The sequence below is a fragment of the Macrobrachium nipponense genome, chromosome 41 (assembly GCF_015104395.2).
Source record: "Macrobrachium nipponense isolate FS-2020 chromosome 41, ASM1510439v2, whole genome shotgun sequence".
Taxonomy (NCBI): domain Eukaryota; kingdom Metazoa; phylum Arthropoda; class Malacostraca; order Decapoda; family Palaemonidae; genus Macrobrachium; species Macrobrachium nipponense.
In genome coordinates, this window is record NC_061102.1 from 37,962,686 (window position 1) to 37,983,481 (window position 20,796).

The window sequence follows — 20,796 nt, forward strand, 5'->3', positions numbered from 1 at the left end:
AATGCAATTCTTTACAAGTCAAATCAAAACAAATGCCAAATAAAAAAAAAAAAAAACTTCACCAATTTCCAGGTTGGTTTGTTTGTTTGTTTGCATGGTATTTTTAAATTGCATGGAACCAGTTCACCAATTTCCAGGAAAAATTCCAAACTGCTTTCGACCCACAACCTTGTCATAAGCTGGTTCACTTAAGGTAGATTCTTGGATGAGCCGTATGCTTACGAGACGTTTGTTTGGCGGCCGCTGATTGGCTGGTACCTGGAGGTAGGCAGCTCCCAGCCAATCAGCGCCTGCCAAACAAATGTCTCGTAAGTATAGAGCTCACCCAAGAATCTACCTTAAGTGAACCAGCTGTAGTTACCTATAGCCAAAGCAAAGAAGAATCGCTACTGCGAATTCCAAATTTTAGCTGCCGGTGCTAGAAACTGTTAGCTGTGTAATTACTTGGTATATTACTTATATAAAAATATAATTCTACTTACTATCTGGGATCTTGGGGACTGTATACCCAAGCACTAGCCTAACTGGGCCATTCACGTGCATTGCATCACCAAGCTATGTTAAAGTAATGGGTCTAAGTTAAAATAATCCTAATCTAAACAAACATCTCCAGCCAGTAAAATTATTCAAAATGCATAACTCAATAACATTTCATGATCAACCTAAGATATGCTAAATGTATGGTCATAATGAATTGCCAAACAACTAGAGCTTCATCTCTTGAGTGTGAAAATGTTATTAAGAGGTATTTCTAGATTTGAAAACTTTCCATATACAAACTATACTCAATAAGTAAAAATTTCTTGTTATCCAACCTTTGGTGGCTTTATTCCAGGTGGAGGACCAGGGGATGATAAAATGTCTCTTGCTTTTCCACTTGAATCTTTCATTTTCTTTGGAGGCCTTTCGCCATCTTCTCGTTTTATCTTTTTGCCAGGGGATATAGCCTGAAATTGTTGAAATTGTAACAACAGAAAAAAAAATTCAAAAACTGTTGTAAGAAATCTGATATGTATAAAGTCTCCTTATAAAGATATTCATATTATCTTCATGTCTTCCTTCTACATAGCTATCCATGAAATATATATGGAAGGACAATATGCAATCTTGGAAGGTAAATACTTATACTAAAAACTTCTGGTATATACTTAAACTAAAAACTTCTATCACAATCTTGATATTGATTTACTATAATATTTAAATCTGCAGACTAAAAAATACACAATATCTAACAAAATCTACAAGGTTCTATAATCTTATATATACATATAAAGACAAGACTGATTGTCCTGGGAACATCGTGACTAGGATGCTAGGCATATGGTAATATAGTATGCGGTTGCGACGAAACAAACACATTTTCACTTTTAAAGTGAATTATTATAATTACACAGGATTAGAATAAAACAGCCATATAATAAAATGGTAAAAACTTACAGTCTTGGGAACATATTTTCCTTTTTCTAACTGATGAATAATACCGAGTTGATTATTAAGAGACATCTGGCGCACAAGAACTGATGACAACAGGAGTTCTAGCTCTAACTGTAGGCCATCTAATTCTTCCATTGATACTCCCTCTGCATTCACCACTGTGAAAACAATAAACAATGATAGTTATACAATACATATTAGAAGACTTGACAAGACTACAAAAAAAATACTCAAACCTATTTTTTCCATACCAACCAATCAATCATATGTTTGCCCATATTTTGTTTTTTGTCAAACAGACCTAAGAAATATGGTCTCAATGTGTGTCAACTCCATTTCTAAATGCATTCTAAAAGAAACCACCATGGCTAACTGGATATCCCAACTCCAAAGCACCTCTAGTTGCGAAAATGGTCATTTGATGTGTCGTCTGACAGCAAAACATGAAAAGTCAGAAGTAGGCAATTTACTTGTACAGTGATGGATTTGTACCATAAGAAATAACTTTATTTTTAAAAATATGTATATGTATTTGTTTTGCTAAAATATCCAATCACTTTATAATAGCCAGGTATGTAGCTGATTAGGCAAGACCCTTGTGGCTTTTGTGTCAGCAAACCGCCGGAGTGGTGTCCAAGAGTTCATAAATTCTGAAGACTAATATAGGATCATGCCTGTTAGTAAAACTGTGGATTGTCCTCAGTTAGTCGGGCTCTACAATGTAGCTAATGTACCTTACCCTTTCCGCACACCATAAAAAGAAATAACTTAGTGGACAAACCATGTAAAGATGACGAAAGCTAGAAAGAAGAAGATAAAAATTCAATCACGAAAGTATGTCCCCTCAGAGGTTTCAATACCTTGCCCTCCCTAAAACTGACAAAGGTATTGGAAAACTTCATGGGGGCAAAATTGATAAAAGAATTATGTTCTATGTTCTTTTGTAAGGCCAGGGAGGTGGAGACATCACCAATTTCATGACCCATGACATTCAAATTGGATGCCTGTTTTTCAGAGACTGTATTCTGACATATGCCTTTAAAATGACTTGTCTTCGCTAACAAACCATGACATTTATAGTCATTTCTGATCTCTGCATACTTTAGAATAATAATAACAACACAATGCCTTGAAAAATCTTGGTCTTCCTTAGCTAAACCCTCAACTCTTACAAGGCACAAAAACATGCTTTTCTCAGTTCCAAGCAGAATAGCCAGAGAGAATGACAACAAAACTAAGAAAAAACTGTTTAAATCTTAGATACAACTCCTGGTACATAAAACACCCCAGAATAAAGTGTATGAATTGTGAAAAACCTCTCTCTAAAAACTTTGGCACACACTGAATTTACTATAAGACCCCCAGATCAATGCCCTACTCTCAAACACTTGTGAGAAAGCATGAAACACTTTTCTGGGCTCAGCTCGTGTCGCTGCGCGAAATATCCTTTAATCTATTATTTCTAGGGTAAATGTACTAACACATACCAGAGAATAAATAAATAAAGAAAAAGGTCAGTATAACTGACTCGCTCACCCTCCCAGAGAGTGTCGGTATGAACACTATGGCGAGTGAGACCACTACCACGAGCCAAATGCCAATAGAAATCTCCCACTACAAAATCCCCACAAGAGGGGAGCCGACCCACAGAGTGGGCCGCACCTACTACTACTACTCCATCCCATGCTGCCGACTGCTGCGCCCCTGGTGGCCATCCTTTTCAGTTAGCACACACGATTCACACGTGCCATTTTCTTCTCTGTGTTTTTTTGTGCCCTTTCGTTTGGATTTTATTACAATGGAGCGTGCAGCCATCGCAGCAGCTAAGTTAAGTACTCAGTGTTTATTGCTATTTGGTTTTTTCCGGCCCTGAGCACGTATTTGCCGTTTTTTAGGTATAAATACGATCTCTAGGTCGGAAGCATGGCAGCATGGTCCTGCCTCGTGATGGGTCCGTTCTGGGTCTCCCATACCCAGAACATCCCCCGTCTTTGTACGCTCTATTTTATTATCCGCTTTGTTTAGGGTAGGTCTACACGGTTTTGTCATGCATGCATGTCTTTTACCTTATGTAGGCTCTTCCATCCAGACCCTAGCCACGGCTCTCATTATCGGCATCGGCTAGCTTTGAGTGGTAGACTTTCCTTCGGGTTAGTCGTACACTCCTGGATTTTTTCTCCTACTTTTTGTTTTCTTTCTTTCATTTTATTATTCGTATTGTTACTATGTGATTTTGTTAGGTTAGTTAGGCGTCTGGCTCGCTTAGCCTATGTCACGGCCTATTGGGCCTTTATGTTACCGCTGGTCAGCTCGGTTGCTTCCCGATAGCATCTCGCTGATCAGTTGGTTTTATTTTAGGCTTAGCTGTTGTCCTTATCGCCCCGTGGTCACTATGTGATCACGAGGCAGCCAGACGCCTGTCCAGTCACCTTCCCCCCTCCCGCTCTTCCATAGAGTCGGGGGGGGTGGTTAGGCCTGTCCATGCTCGCTCTGCATACCCGAGCCTGCTTCCCTCTCTCCCCCCAGGCGGAGGGGGTAGAGGGACGGGACAGACCCAGACTGGACTCGACCTCTCCGGCTCTCGGCCCGATCGGATGGTAAGGTTGGGGGGGACTGGCCTTTCCCCCTCTCCATTACTATTTCGTCGCTCCGTTACTAGCCCGAGTCTGTATGCCCCCGCTCTTTCCCACCTTACTAGGGCTCCTTTACCACCGGAGACCTGGCATCTAGCGGAAAAGTGCTTAGTCTACCCCACGGGGTGGACCGGAACATACAGTCGGTCTCGTCTAACCTCTCCGTTTCACTGAGTTATCACTCCGCCTCGCACTGGACTTAGTCCGGTACGTTCGAGCTTTTAGGTTTAAGATGTGAAGTTTATTTTAGTACCTTAAACCATCCCCCCTCCCTTCTTTTCACCGGATACCTCCGGGGTTTATAGCCTATTCAGGCTAGTAAGGGAGGGGCTATGCCCGAATTTTTTCCGAGCTCCGGCATGCAATGGAGTTCTTCTGTCCTTTAGCCTGTAAGTGATTTTCTTTAAGATACTCATGTGTCTTTCCACTTACAGACCACCAACTGTGAGCATCCGGGATGCGCCGCCACACTTCAGGACCCGTGTGGACACGAAGTTTGCCGGTCCCATGCTCCATGCGCGACTCCGCACGGGGACATCCAGGTCTGGTACCATGAGACGTGTACCATATGTTATGATCTGGTGAGCCAGCTGTTAGACGGGGTAAGTATTCCATCTCCGGTAGCTGGTCTGCATCAGTTTTAGTTCTTAAGTTTGTATCAATTACTCTAACTTAAGGAATTCAAAGGGCCTTATAGCCCTATAAGTTTAAGTTATACTTTAAGTTATCTTTAGTTTTAAGTTATTCTTAAATCTAATTGATACCCTCTCTTCCAGGCACCGGCAGTGAGGGATACCGCACTGGCAACCCTGCGGGCCTGGGTCGGCGGTTTCGGGAAGAACGCCGCCAAGGGTATGCCCTACATTCTAGAGAAAAGGTTGGCGGTACTAATCTTCCCCGGAGGCAAGGCGACAGGATACGTCGACCCAGCAGAGGCTGCCCCGACTATCGCCTTCATCCAGCAACAGCTGGCTGCCTCATTGACTGACCAAGGCCAGGATATCTCCTCGGAAGTCGCGACGTTGGATATTAATGTAGAACCTATGGTAGGTGTAGACGACATGTTGGTCGAGGTAGGTAAGGTGGACACCCAAGGGATACCCTTGGGCGTAACTGTTTCTTCTACTCCTGCAACCTCTCCATCCTTCCAAGGCTTTACGGGTGATGAATTGTATACTCCTCCTGACGCTTCGGTTAGACCCAAGGTCAAGGGTCAAGCAGTGAAATCCTTGACAAAGACGTCGTCGTCGTCTAAAAAGACGACTTCGACCTCATCCTCTTCTCGTAAGTCTCCGGCTAGGAATCCCGGAGCAGGACAGGTCTAAGGCTTCTGGGTCCGGCTCTAAGTCCTCGAGGAGTAAATCCTCCAGAGAGAGATCTCACCCACTCCGGCTGAGTCTTCAGTTCCGCTACCTTTGGTTCCAATTCAAAGCTACCCCTCCACCTCCGCAGCAGCTCCGGCTTTGGAATCCAATGCTGGCCTGTTACAACAGGTGGGCGACCTGGTTGGGTCTCTAAAGAGTAGCATGGAACAAATGATCTCTCGGTTGTCGGATAGGATTACTTCTCAAGACTCCATTATAGCCGGACTGAGCCAAGCTCCTCTAGCCTCTCCTCCACCTTCCAATGCAGGTGGAGCTCAGCTTCCCCCGTATGACTCGCTACCTCCGTTCTCGATGAACAACCCGTGGAGAGTAGCTTCATACGCCCCCTTCCAAGACGGTCTCATTTCTATACCGGAATTTGGAACTCGAAGAATAGAGGACTTCGAGTTCTACCCGGAAGACCTTCAGCCTCCCTTCATCGGCTACGCAAGGCTCACCGCCTCAGCCATGATTCGAGATGATAGGGTACCGAAGGAGACGGTCCTCTATTCACGTGACCAGGCTCAGAGAGAATGGCTCAGGTGTTTGGAGGACATGGATTGTTCGAATACGAAAATCCAACCCTTCAAGAGTCCCTTCACGATCTTCACTATGGATGAGAGTACTCCACTCCCTTTCCTACTAAGATCGCGACCTCTACCATCCCAGCGGCCCAGAAGGGGGACCCCATGCCTCAACTGAAGGAAGCAGATCCTACATCTCCGTTACTTCCTTCAGCCGGAGAATTATGGGAAGACTTACCGAACACCTTCTCAGCTGGCAAACTCAAACCGGACTGTGCTATGGAGCAGTTTGGTGAAAAGCTACCCAGGCTTCCAGATAGCCTTATTCAGGCTGAGTTTGACACTAAGTCACGGTTAGCCAGATCAATTAATTCTATGGCTATGACCGAGGTGGCCACCATAGCCTATGGTTCAGAGCCGCTTTTCAAACTCATGACCAAATCCCTGACTCAAACGGTACAGTCAGATATGTTTGAGTTTGCCACTGCTAGAACGAATTGTAGGAAGCATGTCCTACAAGAAGCAACCATTCGGCACGAGCCAAATAGGTTACTCTCGTCAAGCATCTGGGGAGCAGATCTCTTCCCAGAAGCAATGGTGAAGGAAGTACAGTCAGAGGCTACGAGGTTGAACCAGAGCCTTAAGGACCGTTGGGGCCTTACGGCTAGGAGGAGGCAAGATCCTGCAGCTAGAGGTAAAGGGCAAAGGAAACCCAGGCGTTTCCAGCCCTACCAGAAAAAGCAGCCACGCTTTTCTCAGCAAGTTCCGGCGGTTCCCTTAGTCCAAACAGCCCAGCCCTCCCACTTCAAAGGCTCAATCACAGCCAATTTATGTGATCTCCCCTCAGCCTCAGCCCTCCACCTCTTATGCCATCTCTCCAGCTTACAACCAAACATTCGAGAGTCAATCTTCTCAGAAATATGACCGCTCGGGTAAGGGAGGCAGAGGTAAACGTTCCTTTCGTGGGAGAGGATCGGGAGGTCCCTTTAATAGGGGAAAGCACTTCAGAGGAGGCCGAGGAGGTTACCAGAACCAATGAAGAACTTCAGGTAGGAGGGAGGCTGTTTCACTTTCGCCACCGTTGGAACTTCAGCAAGTGGGCTCAGAGCATTGTGTCAAAAGGCCTGGGTTGGAGCTGGTTATCGAACCCACCTCCATCCAGGCCTTTCCGTCAACTTCCTTCCAAAGAACTGACGGAGTATGCGGAGGATCTCCTTCAAAAAGGAGCTATAGCGAGAGTCAAAAGATTAAAGTTTCAAGGTCGCTTGTTCAGCGTGCCAAAGAAAGGCTCACAAAAAAGAAGAGTAATCTTAGACTTGTCCCGCTTAAACTTAGCCATTCGCTGCGACAAGTTCAAGATGCTCACGATCTCGCAGGTGCGGACCTTACTTCCCCGTGGGGCCGTCACCACCTCTATCGATCTTACAGACGCTTACTATCATATCCCTATTGCAAGACACTTCCGGCCTTATCTAGGCTTCAAGATAGGCGACCAGACATTCTCCTTCAAGGTAGTTCCTTTCGGGCTCAACGTAGCACCGAGAGTGTTTACGAAGCTGGCGGAAGTAGTTGTTCAACAACTCAGGTCGCAAGGGATTATGGTAGTAGCGTATCTCGACGATTGGTTGATCTGGGCTTCAACAGTCGAGGAATGCAACAGAGCAACACTGAAAGTGATTCAGTTCCTGGAATATCTAGGCTTCAAGATAAACAGGACCAAATCAAGACTCACTCCAGAGTCAAACTTTCAGTGGCTAGGCATTCAATGGAATCTATCCTCCCATACTCTGTCGATTCCATCATCCAAAAGGAAGGAAATAGCAAAGTCAGTCAAGCAATTTCTAAGTCACAAACTGGCTTCAAGAAGATCTCAGGAAAGGATCCTGGGTTCTCTCCAGTTTGCATCAGTGACGAACATCCTAATGAAAGCCAAACTGAATGACCTAACCAGAATTTGGCGCTCACGGGCAAATATCAGGTCCAGGGACAAATTGTCCTCAGTTCCTCTGATTCTAAAGAATCGACTTCGGCCGTGGGCGAAAGTCAAGAACCTATCAGTGTCAGTGCCCCTTCAGTTTCCTCCTCCAGGGATCACTATCCACACTGACGCCTCACTAAGCGGTTGGGGAGGATATTCCCAGTTCAAAAAGGTTCAGGGAACATGGTCACCTCAGTTCCGTCAGTTCCATATAAACGTACTGGAGGCAATGGCACTGTTCTTGACTCTAAAAAGATTACGTCCTCCAAAGTACTCCCACATAAAGCTAGTCCTGGACAGCGCAGTGGTAGTGCATTGTATAAACAGAGGAGGCTCCAAGTCACGTCATCTAAACCATGTCATGGTAGCCATATTCTCCCTGGCGGACAAGTTCAGTTGGCATCTCTCCTCCACCCATATAGCTGGAGTGAGAAACGTCATAGCAGATGCTCTATCCCGATCAGTACCTCTAGAGTCGGAATGGTCACTGGACAACAGTTCGTTCCAATGGGTTCTTCGGAGAGTTCCAGGTCTACAGGTAGATCTCTTCGCATCTCAGGCGAACCACAAACTCCCGTGTTATGTGGCCCCCAACCTGGACCCTCTGGCCTATGCCACGGACGCCCTGGCTCTAGATTGGAACAACTGGGAGAAGATTTATGTCTTTCCTCCGGTGAATCTTCTCATGAAGGTGCTAAACAAACTCAGGACATTCAAGGGCCAAGTGGCTCTAATAGCTCCAGACTGGCCGAAGAGCAATTGGTATCCTCTCATCCTGGAACTGGGTCTCCGTCCTCTTCGGATCCCCAATCCCAAGCTCTCACAGTCAGTACAAACGAAGACTGTGTTCGCTTCCTCAGGGATTCTCAAAACCCTAACTTTATGGATTTCATGAAGTTTGCAGCGAAAAGGGATGCGAATATTGATCCTCAGAATATTCTCTTCTTGGAATCAGATAAGAGAGATTCAACTTTGAGACAGTATGATGCTGCTGTCAAAAAGTTAGCAACCTTCCTGAAAGAATCTGATATTAAGATCATGACAATCAATTCGGCTATATCCTTTTTCAGATCCTAGTTTGAAAAAGGCTTAGCAGCTAGCACAATTACGACAAACAAGTCAGCCTTGAAAAAGATTTTTCAATTTGGGTTCAACATAGACTTGACAGATTCCTACTTCTCGTCTATTCCCAAGGCCTGTGCTAGACTTAGACCTTCTGTAAGGCCTACGTCAGTATCATGGTTCTTAAACGATGTTCTAAAACTGGCTTCAGAAACCAATAATGACACATGCTCATTTATAATGCTGTTAAGAAAAACTCTATTTTTATTAAGCCTAGCCTCAGGAGCTAGAATTTCAGAACTGTCGGCTTTATCCAGAGATCCGGATCATATTCAGTTCCTTCCCACGGGGGAAGTGCTACTTTCACCAGAACGTAGCTTTTTAGCTAAAAATGAAGATCCGTTGATGAGGTGGGAACCATGGAAGGTACTACCTCTTCCACAAGATATATCTCTTTGCCCAGTTTCAACGTTACGAGCCTTTCTATCTAGGACCTCCTCATCCTCATCGGGTCCTCTCTTTAGGAGAGAAAAAGGTGGTACTTTATCTATTAAAGGCATCAGGCAACAAATCCTGTACTTCATTAAACAAGCCAATCCTGACTCTTTTCCAAAAGCACATGATGTCAGGGCAGTAGCCACCTCAATTAACTATTTCCAACATATGAACTTCGATGAGTTGAAAAAGTATACTGGATGGAAATCACCGACAGTGTTCAAACGTCATTACTTAAAGTCCTTGGAAGCCCTGAAATTTTCAGCAGTTGCAGCGGGTAACATAGTTTCCCCTGACTCTGACTAATCCTTAGTAGAAGATTCAGTCCTCCTTTCTACCTGCCTCACCCAACAGTTCGTCTATTCCTGCCTTGTTCATTTACGTTCACCTTGTGTCTTAGCTGCTTTAATGATGGTATAGTGGGTGTCCTTTATTTTTTTGCTAGGGACACTCACATTTGTGATGATTACTGATCTTGTGGATGTCATCTCCTTATTTTTATGCTAGGAGTTACATCTTCTTTTAATGGTTACGGGTTTTGTATATTAATTCATATACATTCTTTATATTTCGTTATTGTTGAATTTGTTTATTCAACTTGTATATTAATTGCTTTAAATGTTTTTGATACATAAGTTTTACACAAATACTATTTTTGTACATATATGATATGCCTCCTGTATATATGTATATTACCTTTAAGTTAAGGAATATTATTAGCAATAAGTATATTTAAGTAATATTTCTATTTGTATCACTGTGTATATGTATCTTTATTAGCAATTATATTGATTTATTTTTATTTTTTTCTTTTATTTGAGACCCTTTTTATTTTTCTTGAATGTCTTACAATCTTGTCTATTTCTCTGGTACGATTTCGCGCAGCGACACGAGCTGAGCCCAGAAAAGGGATTTTGACGTAAGGAAAAATCTATTTCTGGGCGATTGGCTCGTGTCGCCAGCGAAATCCCGCCCTACCCCTCCCATCGCCAAGATTGTCTGCTAACTTCAGGATGGCCACCAGGGGCGCAGCAGTCGGCAGCATGGGATGGAGTAGTAGTAGTAGGTGCGGCCCACTCTGTGGGTCGGCTCCCCTCTTGTGGGGATTTTGTAGTGGGAGATTTCTATTGGCATTTGGCTCGTGGTAGTGGTCTCACTCGCCATAGTGTTCATACCGACACTCTCTGGGAGGGTGAGCGAGTCAGTTATACTGACCTTTTTCTTTATTTATTTATTCTCTGGTATGTGTTAGTACATTTACCCTAGAAATAATAGATTAAAGGATATTTCGCTGGCGACACGAGCCAATCGCCCAGAAATAGATTTTTCCTTACGTCAAAATCCCTTTTAACAGCTGACACACACTTCCTCAAACAGTAAACATCAAGATATCCACAAAAGTTGGCATAGAGGCAGTAAGTAGATCAGTAGCTTTCCTAGTAAACCAGTTAAAGACTATAAACTTAGATTAGTATAGCCTTACCACACTCACTGCTTGCCTTCTAAGCAATTAACACTGACAGCTTAACATAAGCCTTTCATGATGGAGTAATGCTTGAGAGCCTTCACATATAAAGCTTGAGGGGACTGAAGTTCTGGTGGGTCCTCTGGAAAAAAAAAAGTCTGACAAAGTAGCTTTTACCCATCTAGAAAAGCTCTCAATAGGCCCAGCAGAAGAATTAAAAGGTTTAGGAAACAGGGTTGCTGTGGTCAAAATGGGACTATCAAGATTATCTGTGCATTGCTGGACAAGCAGACAAGTTTTGTCCAACAGAGAGCTGATCATGGAAAACAGGGAAAAAGGCAAATACCTCCAGATTGTCCAAGGGTACCATGAAAGGACTGCTTGCCCATGCCACCTGGTCAGATAGAGCTGTAGTTTGGAAGTTTGTGGCCCAGACAGATTGTAAAAAGGTCCATTAAAGACATTTCCCAATTTCTATAGAATGCTACCAACTTCGAGAAGCAAAAACTACTTAGCAGATAGACCATGATCTCATCTGCTCATCATGTCATGCATCTCACTGTTTCTGAAGTTCAGTGTGACACTGCAAACTTCCATCCACTGTAGTAGGCCAAACTGTAGGTTAGTATAATTTGTTTCATTTTGCTCTGATTTTTTTATATGACAGTTAGTCCGTTGTAGGCCAAGCCTCGTCCGGTTCCGGTAACCAGCAAATGCATGAACAGATTCACATTATGACATTAACTGACAATAAAGGTAATAAAACCATTCTCACCTTATATATTATTGGCATATATTCATAATATTATAGCCTACTCATGGAATAATTCCACATCATTGACATCAACTTGTAGTTGAACGGCCAGCACAAATGTAAACATTGAGTTACACTTCACAGCACCTTTGTCATTCTTAACCTTTTAGAAATGTTAATAGTAGTAGTGCAATTACAGTAGTAATAACATTTAGGAAAACATTACTTTTCAATTCGAACTTCATTATTGTTTTGGTATAACGTAATCAACTTCTCTGAACACTGCAGTCATACAAACGACAATTGTCATAGATTATCGTATTGTTGTTTGCGATCGGCGACGAAGCGTTAACGTAATAAAACCATTTTTACCTTATATATTATTGTCATATATTCATAATAAAACGCATATCTTATATATTATTGGCATATCTTCATAATAAAAATCCTCCTCAAGGAATAATTCCTTGGGGAATGCATTTTTCAAAAGACAAAAATACACTTTACATGTTTACAGCATGCAATGATTACTTTATTTTGATGTGATTACATTAATTTTACAGTATGGTATTCTAAGCAGTACAGTAACTTTTTTTTATCATAAATGTATATTCATTCACGAAAAAAATACGTATGACAACCATGACGTCACCAAACCTAGTCTCGTTGGTACATACTATTTTTACACAATGTGAGTGGTTACACCGTTCTACAAACTACCGATGTATTTTTACATAAGTAACCTCTAAATTCTGTCATAAATCACTTTACTTACTTTTTTGTGGAGCCCAAATACTACGTATATCCCCGGAAAATTAACGAAATCTCAAATTTTATCATAGAGCAAGATTCACTAATTACTGTGTTTTCTTCTTTCATGACTAAACACATTTTTAGGATACACTCATTTACAATTTTCAAATACTATGAATGTAAATAGAAAAACTCTAAAAATCTCTCTCTCTCTCTTCTCTCTCTCTCTCTCTCTCTCTCTCTCTCTCTCTCTCTCTCTCTCATCACTTACAGAAAAAATTATAACATTGATCTATTATTCTGTGATTTACAAAACTGCTTCCATACCACTTTTATAGTTGACTCAATGATTTTCACATTATAACAGTATACAAAAGAATATCTTATCACTATCCATGTTTCATTTCTTATCACCATAAAAATATTTAAAATACAAATTTCATTGTGTTATTCTCCAGCTAAGCTAGGAACAGTATTCTCGTCCTGAGCTGCTCTCTCAAGCTATTCAACAGTTACTCTCATCCCAAGCTGCTCTCTCTCTCTCTCTCTCTCTCTCTCTCTCTCTCTCTCTCTCTCTCTCTCTCTCTCTCTCTCTCAATGAAATATGAATTACTGTATCATAATATCATAAACTATTATGAACAAAGTTAAAAATAATAATAATTCCATTAATAAATTAGTTTCTTTTAGCAACTAAATTGTTTTCCAAAATAATTCTTTCGGTAATAAATGTCCATCAGCTGATTCTAAAAGTAAACAAAAGACAAAAATAGATTTTTATTGCTGTATTTTGCTGTTTATACATTAATATTATAGTTGGGGGCTGTAAACATCACAGTAAATCATGTTTTTTTATCATAAATATGTTCATTCACGAAATAGATATACTATGTACTTTTAGTTTGGTGCAGCAGCCAAATCATGAAAATAGATCGGAATTGTTAGGTACATAACTATACATTTGTTTGCTGATCTGATGAAGGGGAAATTGACGATAGGAAAGAATAACTTTGAAACTGTCTTGAATTTAGTTTAAGGTGATAGTTGAAGACATATTTGGTGCTTGAACTAAAGTAGGCAGTAATAAACACTGAAATAGTGGTCTTGGGTGGGTTAATTATTAAAGTAGGCAGTTTAAAGCAATTTTGGGGGGGGGGGGGTACCAGGATAACACGGGTATTACTCATCACGGGGGGTTCTGGGCCCTATCCCCCGCGATTAACGAGGCCCTACTGTACAACTTGGTGGGCAGCCACCACCGGACCCAAAGAAAAGGTGTCCAAGGACCTGTGGGCAACATCCTTTATGTAAAAGGAAGTGAAAGTGGTTTGCCAAAGCCAGGAACCAGTATTAAAAATTCTGTGAACAGAGAAGTTCTTGTCAAAAGCCAGAGAGGAACCTAATCCTCTGATGTCATACGCTGGCGCATGCACAGTATCTGTGACACAACTTGAAGGTTTGAAGGTGAGGAGTATGTTGTTTAACCCTCTTACGCCGATTGGATGTATTATACATCGATATAAATTGTCTGTCAGGTGCCGATTGGACGTATCGTACGTCGACATAGAAAAGTTTTTTTAAAAATTTGCGGAAAAATACTTACAGGCCTACCAGGCGAAAACTTATGAATCACGCACCTTGGGGGATGCTGGGAGCTCACGGATCAAGGCGTTGTTTTGTTTACAATTGTTACGCAGGTGCGCAAGCGCGAATTTCTTTCTTATCGCACTAAAAAGTATCAGTGACACATCTCAGAAATTATTTCGTCCCTTTGACATAATTTTTGCACCATTTTAAATCAGCCGTTACATGGAGTATTATATATGAAAATGTGCCAAATTTCATGTAGAATACAACAAAAAAATACTCATGATTGTAGCTTTTATCAGTTTTGAAATACTTTCATATAAATAACGATAAGTGCAAAAATTTCAACCTTCGGTCAACTTTGACTCTACCGAAATGGTCGAAAAACGCAATTGTAAGCTAAAATATTATATTCTAGTAATATTCAATCATTTACCTTCATTTTGCAACAAATTGGACATCTCTAGCACAATATTTCGAGTTATGGCGAATTTAAGAAAAAACTTTTTCCTTACATCCGCATGGTAACTCTTCCGATAAATTTTTTCGTGCGATTGTCGTAATGTTTGCATCATTTTAAATTAGCCGTTACATAAAGTTTTATATATGGAAATGTGCGCAATTTCATGCACAATACAACTATAAACAACCCATGGTTGTAGCTTTTATCAGTTTTGAAATATGTTCATATAAATAACAATAAGTGCCAAAATTTCAACCTTCAGTCAACTTTGACTCCTACCGAAATGGTAAAAAAACGCAATTGTAAGCTAAAACTCTTATATTCTAGTAATATTCAATCATTTACCTTCATTTTGCAACAAATTGGAAGTCTCTTGCACAATATTTTGATTTATGGTGAATTTATGAAAAAAAAAAAATTTCCTTCCGTCCGAGCGGTAACTCTTCCAAAAAAAATCAAAATTTTTTTGTGCCATTGTCATAATATTTGCACCATTTTAAATTAGCAGTTAAATAAAGTTTTATATATGAAAATGTGCACAATTTCATGTAGAATACAACAAAAAATAATTGAAGGTTGTAGCTTTTCTCATTTTTGAAATATTTGCATATAAATCACAATAAATAGAAAAAAACTACGTTCGGTCAACTTTGTGACTACCGAAAGTCGAAAAACGCAATTGTAAGCTAATACTCTTACAGTCTAGTAATATTCAGTCATTTATCTTCATCTAGAAACAAATCTGAAGTCTCTAGCACAATATTTAGATTTATGGTGAATTTAAAAAAAAAACTTCCCTTCCCTCCGCGCGCGAATTCTCCGCCGCAAATCTCCGAAATGTGTATGTCACATTATCGTAATATTTGCTCCGTTTTATATTAGGAGTTTCATAGAATTTTATATATGAAAATGTGTGCAATTTCATGTAGAATACAACAAAAAATAATTGAAGGTTGTAGCTTTTCTCATTTTCAAAATATTTGCATATAAAAACATATATAAAAAAATTCGACATTTGGTCAACTTTAACTCGTCCAAAATGGTCGAAAACTGCAATTGTAAGCTAAAACTCTTACAGTATAGTAATATTCAATCATTTATCTTCATTTTGAAAGAAATTGGAGGTCTCTAGAACAATATTTAGATTTATAGTGAATTTTTGAAAAAAACATTTTTTTACGTCTGCGCGTTACGAATTCATGCATCATTTTGTGATAATATTTTCTGTGTTGCTTTGATCGTTTTACAATGTGTTATATACCAAAATGTTCGCAATTTAGTGTACAATACAACAACAAAAATTAACTAGTTAGCTTTAACCATTTTGCTCACAGCACGATTTGAATACAATTATATATGAAATTTTGTTTTTGCGCTATCATGCATCGCATTATTTATATATGACAATGATTTTTTTTCCATTTCTGATGGTTGCATACTAAACTTCAGGCAATGACAAAAAAAGGAGCCAAAAATGAACTAAGCGCGCTGTGATTTTTTGAAAAAAATATTTTTTCCGCTTCTGCGCTCACTCCGAGAAACCCCCCGGCATACAGGAGACAATTTTTATTATACCCCTTCAGCGTAAGAGGGTTAATCACCTCATGAAGCCAGAATGAAATGGTATTCTTGGACACCTAGGGCTTAGGTGATAAGTCCTGTTTAGCTAGCAATGCAGAGCTCTGACAGGACAAAGCAATAACTCCTGTGGATCGCAGTCCAAGAACTCACTGAAGGAAGGAACCAAAAACGAAGCAAATCTGTCATCATGCTCCGACGGATTTTGGGTCTTAGCCACAAACTCCGGGATAAATTTGAAGGTCACAGAACCCCAACCCCTGGTATGCTTAACAACATAACTCAGGTCATGAAGCTCTCCAACTCTCTTCGAGGAAGCTAAGGCCAACAGGAAAACTGTCTTTAGAGCCAGATCCCTGTCTGACGACCGATGCAGTGGCTTGAATGACGCTCGAGTGAGACTACTCAGTACCAGAGTAAGATTCCACATCAGAGGCTTGAGTTCTCTTGGTGAACAAGATTGCTTGAAACTCCAGAACAACATTGAGATTTCCCATGATGAAGAGATGTCCACGCGTGAAAACCAACCCCAAGGCAGCCTTGTAGCCTTGACTGCAGAGACGGATAGAACTTTCTCATTCCTGAGAAAGATCAGAAAAATGATATTGTTATAATACAATAAAGTTTCATACATACTTACCTGGCAGATATATACGATTAATGGCCCACCCAGCCTCCCCGCAGGAGACAGGTGGAAGAGAGAAAATATGATAGAAAACGGGAATGGTTCCTAGTCCTGCCGCCCAGGGCAGGCAGGTAGATCACCTGACCTACCGGTAGCGAGTGGCGCGAAATTTGAATTTCTGTCGGGGACGACGGAGTCTTAGCTATGTATATATCTGCCAGGTAAGTATGTATGAAACTTTATTGTATTATAACAATATCATTTTCATACAATGAACTTACCTGTCAGATATATACATAGCTGATTGGCACCCTTTGGTGGAGGGTCAGAGACAGCTAATATGGAATAGACAGGTAAACAACATATGTTGTAGGTATAAAAGAAAAAACCTTGGTTCCTACCTGATAGGTGGTAGACTTCGTGGCTGTAGCCCGGTAGTCTGCATCACCTCAAGACTTTAGCGAGATATTAGATCTATGGCTAGAGTTCTTGTGGGTCTGTCGATGGGTATAAGAACCGCTTACTCGGCAGAGCCTAAAAGGACTTTGTCAATGGGTACTGGACCACTTCTATGACATCACACCTTGTGAAGGAGCATAACCAATCCCGACCACCTGATCCTAAACACCATGTTAGTATATAGAATTGTTCTGAGTTATCCCCGAACTCATAACAAACCACCCATAACTCGAAACGAAAAACTCATTCATACAAAAATTCTCAAAAAAAAAAATTTTAATACTCCCCTAAAAGATATCACAAGAGTTCCTTACTGAACAACAGTGACTGGCCGCCAGTGCAGCACCGAGCCCTCTTTGTCAGCAGAAATCTAGAACATATCTAGTAGAAGGTATGTACAAATTTAAGGATTGGTGTTTGCTCCCGTACCCAGTATTGTATCCGCCGATACAAAAGGTCTCAGAGAAAAACATTTCTCGTAGGTCACGCGAACGTCTTTAAGATAGTGAGATGCAAAAACTGAATTGCACCTCCAATATGTCGTGTCAATGATTTTCTTTAATGACATATTCTTCTGAAAAGAGAGAGACGTCGCCACTGCTCTAACTTCATGGGCTTTTACTCTTAAAAGCGGAAGAGTCGTCAGGACAGAACTTGTGAGCATCCGTAATGACGCTCTAATGAAGAAAGCTAATGCGTTCTTAGACATGATTCTTGTGGGGTCCTTAATCGAACACCAAAGACTTTGTCTAGAGCCTCCCATTTGTTTCTTTCTTTGTAAGAAGAACTTCAAGGCTCTTACCGGGCAAAGAGACCTCTCTGTTTCTCTCCCTACTAGACTCGATAAGCCTTTGATCTCGAATCTCTTGGGCCAGAGATTCGATGGATTTTCATTCTTCGCTAGAAAAAGAGTTCTAAACGAGCAAAAGGCCGAGTCTTTGTTAAAGCCGACTTCATCTTCTAGGGCATGAAGTTCGCCAACTCTTTTGGCTGTCGCCAAAGATAGGAGAAATAAGCATTTTCTTGTTATATCCCTGAATGAAGATACGTGGGGAGGCTCAAATCTGTCAGACGAAAGGAACTTGAGAACTACGTCCAGGTTCCAGCTGGGAGGAGTTAGTTCCTTCGATTTTGTCGTTTCAAACGATCTAATCAAGTCGTGCAGATCTTTATTCTCAGCAATGTCTAGGCCTCTGTTTCTAAATACTGCCGAAAGCATGCTCCTGTATCCTTTGATCGTCGATACAGACAAATGAGAGACCTCTCTCAAGAACAAAAGGAAATCAGCGATTTCGGTTATAGAGGTACTGGAGGAGGACAACTTCTTAGACTTACACCACCTTCTGAATACCTCCCACTTCGACTGATAGACTCGTCTAGTGGAAGCTCTGCGGGCTCTAGCGATAGCGCTTGCAGCTTCGCGAGAAAACCCCCTCGCTCTGACAAGTCTTTCGATAGTCGAAAGGCAGTCAGAGCGAGAGCGGGGAGGTTTTGATGAAACCTCTCGAAGTGTGGCTGTCTGAGAAGATCCATCCTTTTTGGAAGGGATCTTGGGAAGTCTACTGTCCACTCCAGCACCTCTGCAAACCAATCTTGTGCTGGCCAAAACGGGGCTATCAGGGTCATCCTTGTCCCGTTGGACGCTACGAACTTTCTCAACACTTGTCCCAGGATTTTGAAAGGGGGGAAAGCGTACACGTCCACATGAGACCAGTCCAGCAGGAAGGCGTCGACCACGAGAGCTCTTGGGTCTTCCACCACTGAACAAAAGACTTCCAGCCTTTTGGAAAGGAATGTGGCGAACAGATCTACGTGAGGAGTGCCCCAAAGATCCCAAAGATCCTCTGAATGAAGAGTCCATTCTGTGTGAAGGACCTGGCTTCTCCTGCTCAGTCTGTCCGCCCTGACGTTTCTCGTCCCCTGAACAAATCTTGTCAGGAGGGAGATGTTTCTTTGTGAGGCCCAAATTAGCAGATCTCTTGCTATCTCGTAAAGCGACACTGAGTGCGTTCCTCCTTGCTTCCGAATGTAGGACAGGGCTGTAGTGTTGTCCACATTCACTTGGACCACACTGTTCGTCACAAAGGGTTCGAAGAACTTTAGCGCCAAGTGAACTGCTAGAAGTTCTTTGCAATTTATGTGCCAGGACACCTGTGCTGCCTTCCAGGTGCCTGACACTTCTCTCGGTCCTAGTGTTGCTCCCCAACCCTTCTCCGATGCGTCGGAATACAACACTCGGCTTGGGTTCGGAACTTCCAGAGAAATTCCCTTGTTCTCTTTAGAGGGGACAACCACCATTGCATGTGGTTTGGTTTCATCTCCATTGGAAGGAGAAAACTGTCGGAGAGAAGTCCCGTCTTCCAGTTCCAAGATCTCCTTAGGAAAAACTGAAGAGGGCGAAGATGTAGTCTTCCTAGAGGAAAGAACTGTTCGAGCGAGGAAAGGGTGCCTAGCAGGCTTAACCATTCCCTCGCCGAAGTCCGTTCTTTCCCTAAGAAGAGAGAGACTTTTTCCAAGCCTCTCACGATTCTCTCTTGCGAAGGAAATACTCGAAAACCCCGAGAATCCATCTGAATCCCCAGATAGACCAAGTTCTGTCTGGGAATCAGCTGTGACTTCTCGAGGTTCACGAGTAGTCCCAACGCCTTTATCAGGTCTAGGGTCAAAGAAAGGTCCTCCAAACACTGTCTCTCTGTTCTGGCCCTGATGAGCCAATCGTCCAAATATAGAGAGATGTTGACGCCTTTGAGGTGAAGAAACCTCGCCACATTCCTCATCAGGTTTGTGAAGACCTGAGGAGCTGTGGACAGGCCGAAACACAAGGCCCTGAACTGAAAGATCCTTCCCCCCGTCATGAAACGGAGGTACTTCTTCGACGAAGGGTGAATCGGGATATGAAAATAGGCGTCCTGGAGATCCAGCGACACCATCCAATCTCCTTGACGTAACGCCGCAAGGACTGAGGCCGAAGTCTCCATAGAGAACTTCTCCTTTCGAACGAACTTGTTCAGAGCGCTGACATCTAGAACTGGTCTCCAGCCCCCCGAGGCTTTCGCAACCAGGAAAAGCCGATTGTAAAACCCCGGAGAGTTTTGCTCTAGAACCAGTTCTATAGCTCTTTTGTCCCACATTTGATTCACCATCAGATGAAGAGTATCCCTCAGTACAGGGTCCCTGTATCTGGCTGACAGTTCCCGCGGAATGGTCGTTAGTGGAGGACTGTCTTGGAAGGGGATAAGATATCCCTTCCTGATTATGGACATGGAAGAGGCGTCTGAGTTTATGAGTGACCAGGCGTCTGCAAATTCGAGAAGCCTGGCCCCCACTGGTGTTTGGAGGCTGTTTGTCTCACTTCCCTTTCTTAAAGGGACGGGAAGGAGCCTTACCTCTCCTCTCAAGACCTCTTCTCTTAGAGGTAGCTCTGGAGAAAGGCCCTCCTCGAAAGGGCTGAACCGTAGAAGTCGGTCCTTTCTTGTCAACTGAAACAAGTGGTCTCTTCTTCCTTGCAGTTTGCAGGAGAAGATCCTGAGTCGCCTTCTCAGTCAGTGATCGAGAAATGTCCTTCACTAACTGAGAAGGAAACAGGATGTCAGACATGGGAGCGAAAACCAGGGCTGCTCTC

The 20,796-nt window shown here is 42.1% G+C and overlaps 1 protein-coding gene across 4 annotated transcripts in view; it reads right to left on the reverse strand.

The window, feature by feature from the left end:
- LOC135212697 (transcriptional adapter 3-like) overlaps positions 1-20,796 on the reverse strand; it is an 87,892-nt gene that overhangs the window by 57,906 nt on the left and 9,190 nt on the right. For all 4 annotated transcript variants that reach the window (XM_064246380.1, XM_064246383.1, XM_064246382.1 and 1 more), the window contains 2 exons: positions 1,438-1,592; positions 816-947 (listed from right to left, as the gene is read on the reverse strand). In XM_064246380.1, the coding sequence (XP_064102450.1) occupies positions 816-947; positions 1,438-1,592 (287 nt within the window). The remainder of the gene's footprint in view (positions 1-815; positions 948-1,437; positions 1,593-20,796) is intronic.